Source organism: Acyrthosiphon pisum, chromosome A2, assembly GCF_005508785.2.
Source record: "Acyrthosiphon pisum isolate AL4f chromosome A2, pea_aphid_22Mar2018_4r6ur, whole genome shotgun sequence".
Taxonomy (NCBI): domain Eukaryota; kingdom Metazoa; phylum Arthropoda; class Insecta; order Hemiptera; family Aphididae; genus Acyrthosiphon; species Acyrthosiphon pisum.
The window spans coordinates 71,721,511-71,733,186 of NC_042495.1; the positions used below are offsets into that span (position 1 = coordinate 71,721,511).

General features: G+C 30.3%; 1 protein-coding gene across 1 annotated transcript in view; it reads right to left on the reverse strand.

Annotated features, from left to right (window-relative positions):
• LOC100161589 (serine/threonine-protein kinase Warts) overlaps window positions 1-9,751 on the reverse strand; it is an 18,755-nt gene extending 9,004 nt beyond the window's left edge. The window contains exons 1-2 of the mRNA XM_001946288.5: window positions 8,915-9,751; window positions 5,334-5,832 (exon numbers count right to left, since the gene is read on the reverse strand). Of these exons, the coding sequence (XP_001946323.1) occupies window positions 5,334-5,627 (294 nt within the window). The 5' untranslated portion in view covers window positions 5,628-5,832; window positions 8,915-9,751. The remainder of the gene's footprint in view (window positions 1-5,333; window positions 5,833-8,914) is intronic.
• Between the last annotated feature and the right edge of the window lie 1,925 nt (window positions 9,752-11,676).

Sequence of the window (11,676 nt, forward strand, 5' to 3'; positions counted from 1 at the left end):
GAGGTAAAATAATATTAAAATATAAAATAGACAAGTCATTCCCTCAAAAATATTATTCTCTATCGTTTTTTGTAATAGGTGACCTTACTCTAAGATTACTTAAACGCATAGAAAAAATGATTTTGCGTAAATGCGTTTTGTCTATGTTGCGCGTGGGCCAGAGAGAGAAAACGAATAGTTCGCTGACATTCTCTTAATTTGCCCAGCCTTAGAACACGTTAGTGACTGAGCACAACCACCGAGCCACACCAGGTCCAATATAGTTACTATTATAATAATTAAGTATTACTAATAAAATATGTAACATGCATGCTACTTGATGTATTTTGTCAGCAAGGAAAAACTATGGATCATAAATATGTTTTCAGGAGAGGGTCACTATGGTAACAATAATACATTTTATAAAATTATAAGTGTTATGAAAATTAGGCAGAAAAAAATTTATAGCCCAGCCAAAATATATTTATGTTAATAAATGCTGTTTTCAGATATAATTAAATCAACCCTACAACCCTATCAACAGTAATATTGTCCTACCATAATACTAATAGTAAAATATATCTCAAAAAACATATCACGAAATATACTTAGTAATGTAAGCTGTTAAGACTTTGCTCAGAATAATTTTTTTGTATGTAATGATTTATCATCGAATTTAAATCTAACACATAAATTGCATTGGTTTACTTAGGGGTAAATTTGACACCTAACATATACCCAATTTCCTCCTTTTTATGATTTTTTTTTTATGGTAGTTTGTTTCATAAATCATCAATTATTAGATATTAAAATAATAAGGAATTGTAGAGTTTACATTTATTTTCAGAATATTGGATAGTTTCTTTGATCAGTTATAATGACGTGATATCCACATGAATTGTCTCAGTATAAACACATATCATACCAAAACATACCATCCATTTAACCCGTGTTATTTTTAATATCAGAGTGATTGACCTAATATTGAAGGTAAGAATATTTGCTAGGGCATTATGTAAGTTTTTTTATATTTTCATTTTAAAGGAAGTTCTGATGCAAAATTTTGCAATTTAAAACTTACTATTACCTAACTTAAAAATTAAAATGAGATTAAAAAAGTGAAAACTAATAACTAATACATAATTGTGATATTATCACAACAACGCACTCAAGATTTAAACATTTAATCCAAACAGATTTTTGTGTTGCTGCTCCCTCTCACTATTAATTCAAAAACTAACGTAACCTTTTTTTTACAATCAGTTTTACCAGCCCGGAACTTACTATAGAGTATTTTAATCCAAGTATATAATTACAATATTTGTTCTAAATTAACATTTATCATACATATCTCACCCTGAAGTTCAAACTCAAATATACTTATAACTTGGGTACCTATATAATATGATTGTACAAGTGAAAGACATTTTATTGCTACAAAAAGGATAAGAGAACATGCTTTGGAAAGATAACACTAAAAAGATTGGACGATACATTATAAATGACTATTGAAAATAGTATAACTCAGTAATATTAGGTAATTCAAAGAATTCAATTGAAGATTTTTCCAAAAGAATAACAAAAACAAGTCAGTATAACAGTGTTAACAAAAACAAAATGTTAGATATAGGTAGAATGAACATTTTTAGTAAAAATTATGATAACTTTAAAATGAACATAATTATTTTAAATTATTTTACTTGATGATACATTTTGTTTTTGGCAATTAAACTTAACTTTTAATAATTTTTGATTAGCTGTACATTACTTATGATTTGTTATGAGTAAAAAGCGAATTTTTAGGTTCTTAAAACCTTAAAATATGATGCTAATATTCTCTAAAAAAACCCTAAAATAATCTCTAAATATTCTTTTAACTTGTAAATATGCAGATAACATGATTTTTATTTCTTAAATAGTTCAATGAAAACAATAAATAACTGTTATGGGCCATTCCTTTGGTAACAGGTAAATTATTATTTAAATATAAAAAATTAAAACAGTTTATTAATAAGAATATAAATATAATAAAATTATTCATAAAAAACAAAATAGTTAAATAAAAACAATGAACAACTTGTATGCACCATTCTTTGGTAAAAGATAAATTATTTAAATGGAAAAAATGGATAGCAGGAATAAGAATACATAGGAATATAAATATAATAAAAGCAGGTAAGTGGATGTCGCTCCGCTGTACAGTAGATTACAAGTGGGTCAATGTATAATGGTTGTATTAGATTTGAATTCAATGATATAATATCATTGTATAAGAAAAACGATTCTGAGCGGAGACGGTTTGTCAGTCTGGATATTTTATCATGTAAGTTGAATTAATATTAAAATATTATAATTTTTTATTCGTTTCTATGGTGATAAACAAAGCGTTAGAAATTAAAATCCCATTTTTAGCGTTTTTTCGTAATTTTTCGGTGATTTTTCCCGTGGCATTAAATAACTTTTGAGAAAATCGAAAAATGACCTCTCTAAAGTACCATCTTGATCCAATTTGCTAAAAGATAAGGTACTATATGTTGAAATCGAAACACTCCTTCTGGAAGAAATTTTGTATACAGGATATAAAAATATAAATAAAAAAAAATTAACACCATTGTAAAAACAATAGCTTCTTCGCTCCGCTCAGAATCTAAAATTATATTTCTAGATTCGAGAAATTAATAAAGTATGCTTTTTTATGAACAATGGTTGAATATATTCTAAAATATAACAAATTGGCTAAATATTCTATGATGTCCAAAATATGCTGAAATATGCAAAATAAATTTTTTCCTACAAACTCTATGATGGATAAATAGTCCACATTTTTCATCCTCGTAAAGCTGCATAAAGCCAATAAAAATATGTAAAAACCTAAAGATCCACTCTCTAGTTATGAACTATAAGAGAATGTTCATATTTTTTTTAGTATACAAAATAGCTTCTTACAATACTATTAACGATATTATACACATATTTACATGATACAAAATGATACAAATGTGGATGATGTATTTATTTATAAACATGGTATTCGAAAAAAGTTTTAGGGCTAGGTTGATTTAAAATATATCTGTGGACTTAATTTAATAAAAATGTATACCGTGAAGTCGGTTAGCCCCCCCCCCCTCCTCTGCAAATAAGTTTGGTCTGGACCTTGTTTCTATAAATCAAGCTTTGCCTACACAAAGTTCTAATATTTTATACCTAATGCTAATTTTTTTTTAATCCTTGTGAAAAACTGATTAGGTAACTTAACCATCTTTTAGTATTTAATAGCATTTTAAAGCTTAGTTTTTTTTTTTTAAATTTTATTCATCATGTTTATTAGTTTAGATCAGATAATAAAAATCTGTTAGAATCAGTAGCGTGGTGAACAATTTTAATTGAAGGAGCCAAATATATTTTATCCATCCACCCACCCACCTACCCATTCACAAAAAATGTTTACCAAAATGTCCTGATATATTAACTCTCAAGTTTATAATTTTGTAGCAATAAATTTTACAAATCTACCACCAACCCCAAATATCAACAGAGCCGCGGCTCAGAAAGAACTGTCGCGCTACGCATGTATCTATCTTATATTTTCTGAAAAATAAAATATTTTTTACAACTAAGGTTGTTTATTGTTAATCATTTCCCATATTTTTAATCAAGATTTAATTGTTACAAAATGGGGATTTAAGCTTTAAAGAATATTTAAGTTATAGCAAGGGTTTGTTAGTTAAAATTTGTGGAGTTATGTAATAAACCAAGTTCAAAGTTGAAAACTTGGCTATAAAAAAGGCATTTGATAAGTTATAATAATAATATATGCATATACCTAGTACCTATAATTTTGAATATACAAAAAGGTATTAAGAGAATGCTACACCCACATGTGTTGTCTCCATCTTACAAATGTACAACATAATAAAAACTGTTTTGCCCAGAACTAAAGTACTTCTGTATTTATAGTAGAATCACCAAAATTTCACATAGCATAGGTAAGAACGTTATCTGTCGTAATTTTTTTATTTTTTTGATATCACTAACCAATACATTTTAATAATTAAATGAAAAAAACCCTAATGTTCTCAAACAGATAACATACAAAATATGCGGGTGTAGCATTCTCTTAAAGGGTTTTGTTTATGGATATAACATTATGGGTCCATACAGACCACCGGATTTGGCCGGCCGATTATCATGTTCTACCAAGTGTGGTCGACATTCAAAAACCATGCCTAAACTGACTGGCCGACAAAAACATCACTGTCTATTTATCATAAATAAACTCGGTACATAAATAAAACCGGCCAGCAAATTCCAGTCGTCGATTTGGATCCTATTGGAAATCAAAATAGCATAGATTAGTTTTGTAGATATAAATTGTCTATTTATCTATGTTTTTCAACACAAGTAATGAAAGAATACTAAACAAAAAAAATGCCTTTCATTTTATCATTTCTATTATAGGTACTTAAAAAAACCTATTACTTAATAGGTAATATTGATTTTTGAGGATTTTTTTTTTTAAACCTAATAAAACTTCTAACAAATTTTAATTAATGTAAAAAAATTTTAAAAGGTTGATTTTCAGTATTTAATTACAATCTATACAGCATCTGTACAATAAGTAATTTTGATTTAAGATATTTACATAGTGAGACTGACAGATAAGAGAGGGCACTCAGTAGACAGATTAAATTAGGAGATCTCTAGGCTAGGATCAAGTAAGACGTATCTGGGGGTTATCAGGGATTGTAAAAGAAGATAGGCGTTTTATTAATGGATTGTTAGATGGATTAACTTGGAGAGAAAGGAGACATAATGAGACTACCTCAAAGACTAAAATATATTTTAAACATAGTATCTAATGGATTTTAATTTTTCAAAAATATTTATTTTTGATATTTTAAAAGAAAAGTTTAAGAAATAAAAATGATAAAAATGTTGAAATCTCGTAAAAAACAACTGATTAACAAATTTATATTTTTTTAAATTCATTTTTATGCAATTTTAAAATATCTGTAGAGCAAAAATGCAAAAAAGTTTGAGCCTCATATTAATATAAGATTCAATATTTCAATAATTATGATCAGCAATATCAAACTATTCGGCAATCATGTTCCAAAATAAAAATTATTATTTAAGGACTCACTAAAATGATTTAATATAGATATGCAATAATATAAATAATATACATCTATACATTATTCAAATATTTGTCTTTTTAATTAAATTAAATAAACTGTGCAGATTTAATACATCATACTATAATAGTTATAGTTTATGTTATGAATTAATAGTCTTAATTTCTATTTTAAATAAAATATCTTAAGTATTAAATTAGTAATACAAATAATTCTTACTTCGGTATACCCCATTGCGATTAATTGAGAAATTGTCTGCCGTAATGCGTTAATCTCTTTATCGACACAGTTGTTTGAAAGAGAACTAAGACCAGATACAGACCCAATACCAGATGTGGCTGATCCTGAAGCACTTGAAATACTTGACACGCAGCTGGCAGCGCTGCTGTCGCAGCCACCAATATTTGCAAAGGGCAATAGTGAGTTGCGGATCTCTGCTAAAGCCTTTTGGTGGTAGCCCGAAGATGATGATCGGGTAGATGGTTTGCCCGATGCAGGCGCCGCAGAGTTCATGCTGGCGACGGCTTCCTCGGGCGGCCCATGACTAACTGGGGGCCGAGGACACACAGACTACGCACTCACACACATTGCAATTTTGAACACAACATGTGATGGTATATGGATCAACTAAATAAAGCAATCACATGGTCGATACAAGCAACTGTAGTTACTTAATTAAAAGTAAAATATCCAGATCTTCGTAGATGAAAATAAACACCTGAAATATAGAAACAAATTGTATAAGTGCTTAAGTTTTAAATAGTGCAATTTTCAAATGTCTTTTTCTAAAATATTATTTTTCATAAAATTAATTTATGACTGTAAAATAAGCTAACTTTTGATTAAAAATAAATAGTTACTTAGGTAGGTACAATATTTAAATTGTTCCAATAAAAGTAAAAATAAAAAAATCGTAAAAAAATAAATATTTTGATGTTCAACACGTCACTAATTGTAAATGTCTGTATCTACTTTGCGTTATACCAATTATTGATTTCTAATTTTATAATCTAAAAGCCTCAGAAACACAAGTCACCAACCCATGAATATTATGTTCAAATCACTGGAAAATGAATACAATAATTATTTAAGTATCTTAAGACATAATAAGTACCTGGCCTACTAATCCATAACTAAGTCCATAATTAAAACCATAAATAAGTTTTTTAAGAGTTAATACTCTTAAAAGTAAGTCTATAATAATGTATTTAAGTAAAATAGGTGAATACATAGACAAACATATATTATTTACTATTTCTCAATAGTTGTTTTAAAAAATTAATTATATTTATTATGTTTACAGAATATTTTGTTTGATGTACCTAAGTATAAGTTTTTTTTTTTTATTATTTATTAAAACATATTTACAATCTATACAATTTGTACAATAAGTAAATTTGATAACATAGGTAATATTAAAATGACTTGAATGTCTTGAGGGGGGAAAACCGTCCATCAACAGTACCTCCTATTTAATTTGATGGGTTCATATAATATGGAGACCGTTAGGCAAGGGCGTCTCTTGCCCATTTTCTTTTTAACCTCCTCGGAGGATTGTTGGGGATGGTTATAGAGGACATGTGGGAAATTAAAGGGTTTTGGTTCGAGTGCAGTTTGGAGTGAAACTTTTTGTAATGACGAGTTGCTATTTCGTTGACTGTTGGGATTTGGAGATATTTATGTAATGCGTCGTTGGTCATATACCATGGGGCTCCAGTTATTTGTCTAAGACATATAGACTGGAAAGCTTGTATATGGGAGTACAAGTTAAAAAAAAAAAAAAAATATTGTACTCATATAAAATTTAAATTCTATATCATACTATGTAACATGTCTAGGTAGTATATATTACTGGGGTGGCCAAACCGCGGCTCGCGTCATAGAATTTTGCGGCTCGCATCTTAACATAACTTAGACGTAAATTAAAGTAGGTAAGAACCAAGATGTGAAAAAAAAAAAAGGTTATATAATGACTGGCCACCCCTGATATATTATATAAAAATTGAAAAATATATGGGTACTCAACTATTTATTTATTGGTATATTAAATTCAGATTTTTATTTTATATACTATTTAAATAGTAGAATAACTCAATGAAAATATATGATACACCTAATAATAATGATATTGTTAATATAATATGCTCGATAATATGTAACATTGCATTTACATAATAATATGAAATATACCATACCATAATAGTAGGTAAGTATGTGGGCAGGACGTTAATTAATTTACTGTTTACTTTACCCTCGACTTTACCTGTTATTTTATTAATTTTATAATTTGTAAGAAATAAAGAAATAAATATAATTTAAAATTATATAAAATCCTTTGTAACAAAAATGTAATTTAAATATTTTATGAACACAATTAGGTAATATGCAGTATTACTTAAAACAAACGAATTAAAATATTGACATTTTAGTGGTACCTATAAATAATAAATATTAAGGATTATTCCACTAAATAGGTATAATATAACAGTGATTTTACACTGTATGGTATACAATAATTATGGCAATACCTAATATGTGACATAGGTCCCTCCTACACCCAAAGGTAAAAATAAATAAGTAGATAAGGTACCTAAAATCACATACTTATAACAAACCAATTATTAATTACCAAATACCTCAATGACCATTTAGTTTTGAACGAGGTTTTAAGTGACATTTGGATTAGTTTCAACAAATTATATAAATATAAGCAGATAAAAAACAAGTTATTTAAAATTTAAATATAATAATATTATGTAGTGATATGACTGAATTTAAAAACTTAAATGTATATAATTATGACATGAATAATTCCTTTTTATGATAACAACAACATAAATTTGTACAATGAACAAATAAGTTATGACAACGACTAACACCTTTTGCAGGAGCTATGTTACTCAAGTTTCTTTCTCTCAATTTTTTGAATATTTTGTCTTTGGCTTAAGAAATATTCCCCTTTTATAATTATAATAAATATAGCAGGGACCTACCTAACCTATACAACAATATAGTTAATAAAAATATAGGTAGTTTATTAAAATATTAAATTTCAAATTCAAAATCAACGGTTACCATTTCAGATAAATACATTTTAGAATATCACGAGGAATATCACTAAAATAATCTCGAAAATAATGTTAAACTGAATAATGTTGATCGTGTTCATTGTAATTTTTATTACACTTACAAGTTAGGTACCTAGGTAATTCATTAATTTATAAACATCACTAAGTCTCAGGTGGTACCTTTTCCTCATTACATTATAAACTTTGTCATTGCATGGATAAATCCAGTTGAGTAAATAATATATATAGGTAGGTATATATAGATAGATTCAATAAATAAACAAAGACCTTAATGTTCATATAAAAACAAATTAATTTGAGCATAAAATAACCACACAATATTTTATAATTTATAAGAAAGACATAATCAACAAACAATATTTTATATCCTTCTCAAACAATGTATAAGAACATCCAGAAATTTTGTCCAATGGTCAGATGCTTGTCAATTGATTATCAATGATCATCAATGTCTTCAAACGTTTACCATTAATACATGTGTTTGTCAACGGTTATATACAACATAAATTATGTCAATCAGATGAGTGCCTGACAACTAATTATACGTGGTAGGTACGCACCAATTACCAAATAACTTTTGAGATGTCGATTGGGACTACAGGACTCAAGATAAAATAGGAATAGGAAATATTACCATAGCAGGGCACCCGGCCATCATGTATGGGTATTTGAAATTGGGACCTAGATACAGATTATCATTTGGGTACTGACCTCAGGACCGGCGGCGCATCGTTATCCAGTCTTCGGAGGGTGTCCGGTGTCCGTGTTCAGTGCACGTAACCACCAACGCAGCCTTTGGACGATGGATGCAGAACTCGCGACACTTTTCGCACATTTAGAACGAATGTGAATCGGCGTTTCCACGGAACGAAGCACACAGCGGACGCGCGCAAAGGCGACCGTCGGGCATCGAGTTAGCGGGCGCGGACGCGGTGAAAAATATAAAACAATATTATGGAGAAACGAAAACAAAGAGTCTACGTTGTCGAGTGTGCCATTATCATGGCCGCCGCCATATTGCTACAACATTCCGATGTCCCCCCCACCACCGGGAGATAATTAAAACTAGTCGAAAAATAACTGCACGGTTAATTAACACAAATACACGAGACGATCGTAAATAAATCTTCTTTCATTTTTTTCTGTCCATTTCTCACGTCACGACCTTTTTCGGTATTTTCTTTATCGTAATATATTAATAAATTCGTATTTTATTATTATAGAAAAAAAAAATCCAACAACAATAATATCACACGGCGGTGTCGGCGTACGTTCTACGGCGGCCGAGTAGGTGTGAGTGCGTGTGCGACGTGCGTGTGTGTGTTGCCCCGTGCAGCGTGCACGTACCCGCAGCGTCGGTGTGACCGTGTCGCCTCCAAGTCCCGGACCTCGAACAGGAAAATTGTTTGACCAGGAGACGCACACCCTTTTTTTCTTTAAAACTGAAACGCCAAAACGGTAAACAATCTTTATATAACCACTCAAAATTAGGAGACAGGGTGGTAAAAAAATATAAATAAAACCTAGTAATTTTTACAGAGTAGATAGGTAGGGCCGTAGAAGCGTAGGGTGTACGCGTTACAGCATATTAGGTGCTACCCGAAAACGTAATTATTTTTCTCGATCTCATCTAGCCCATCTGGGCGTTGCATTCACCTGCAGACGCCAGACCTGCAGTAACAGCCATCTACCAACCGTCCGAACATATTATATACACAAAGTCCTAAACCTTAAAACTGAAAACTTATAATAATGGAACTATAGATACGTCCCTGGCAGATACAACTCACTGTGACACTACTGACGCTCTATAGTATTTAAGTTTGGGTGTAATATTATCACAATATGTGTATTGATCTCATTATGATTATAATAGTAATAATATCATATTATATGAAAGTACCTATACAAGTGTACTTCCAATAAAATATCTACCTATAGTGTGCACCACGGCCACGTTATTACGATTATTATTTATTATTATTATTATTATTATTATGCGCTCGGACGGCCGATGGGCTCGTTCGGTCGTTCGGATCGTCGTCGTCCGGACGTTCGTATATAATATAATATATATATTATAAATTAAAATGTGTTGTTGCGGCGCGAGCTCCGCCTCGTGTTATAATACGTATATGTATGTCGAGGAATGCTCGGAATGCCGGCGGCTGCGACGGGAATGTTGACGTGAAACCAACATACGATATAAACGAAATAATATTATTATTATTATATTGTGCAACCTCTCGGCTCTCGTATTTTAGTTGTATGCGTTGCTCCCGTCGGTAAGTCTGCGTTCGTACACAACGACAACGGCACAACGCGATACACGTGCAGCACATCCATATTATAATATACGCTCTCGCACATATACGAATATAATATAATATATTTATAATATATTATATGAATAAATGCTAAAATGCATAATCGTTTTATTATAATATTATATTATATATGTGTGAGCGCGTAATGAGTGCGACGAGTGGGAAAATGGGAAATGTAAAAACGGGAGACTGGAGAGAGGTAACATGAATATATTATATTGTTTTTTTTTTTTTGAAACTAAACCGAGAGGCGAGCGTGAACATCTCGTCAGTTTCCACCGCTAGTTGCCAGTCGCCAGTCGCCACTAGAAATGGCGAAATTTCGGCGCGTTCTCGGCCTCCAGCAGCTACTGGCGAAACGCACGTGACCGCCCGCCGTCGCAATCGCGATAAACATAAGCCCTGGCGCAACAGTTGAACCCATCCCGTCACGGTGACGCCGGGCGGCTGAACGCGATTCATATAAGTATATAACGACATAATAATAATAATAAATATTATATAAAATAATATGAAGTAATGCAATATAATATTATTATACTCAGTGTTTGGCAAGTTCCTTATAAAAAGGAATTCGTTCTGTTCCTTGTTCATTAAAAAAATAAATGAATTCGTTCCTTTGGAAAATATAACGAGTTCCTTTTTTAGTTCCAAATAAAATAAAAATTCTTATTTAATCATAAATGTTTTTTTTTCGTATTATGCATACTTCTTTAATTTTTATTTTTTATTTATAACTACAAGTAGGTAAATATTTTATATGTTTATGCAATATAGAATTATATATTTTGAGACTTTCTTCAAAATTAAAGTTTTGGCTAACATATGTCGATTGTCTTAACGTCGATACTCGATAACAATCACTAATTAGGAATATACATTATACACATTAAAAAAATACATCTTAATTTCAATTTTTACATACTTATCAACTTATCTGTGTAAATTATTGGAACTAGAAAAGAACGAATAATTTTGTTATTTTTTCCTTAAAAAAAAGAACTAGTTCATTTTCTCGTTCTTTTTTTTATAAAAAGGAATTCGTTCCAGGAATCCGTTCCTTTTGGAACTCGTTCCTTCCAAACACTGATTATACTATAACCCGTAGGTATGTACAGTGGCGTACATACGGGGGGGGGGGGGGGG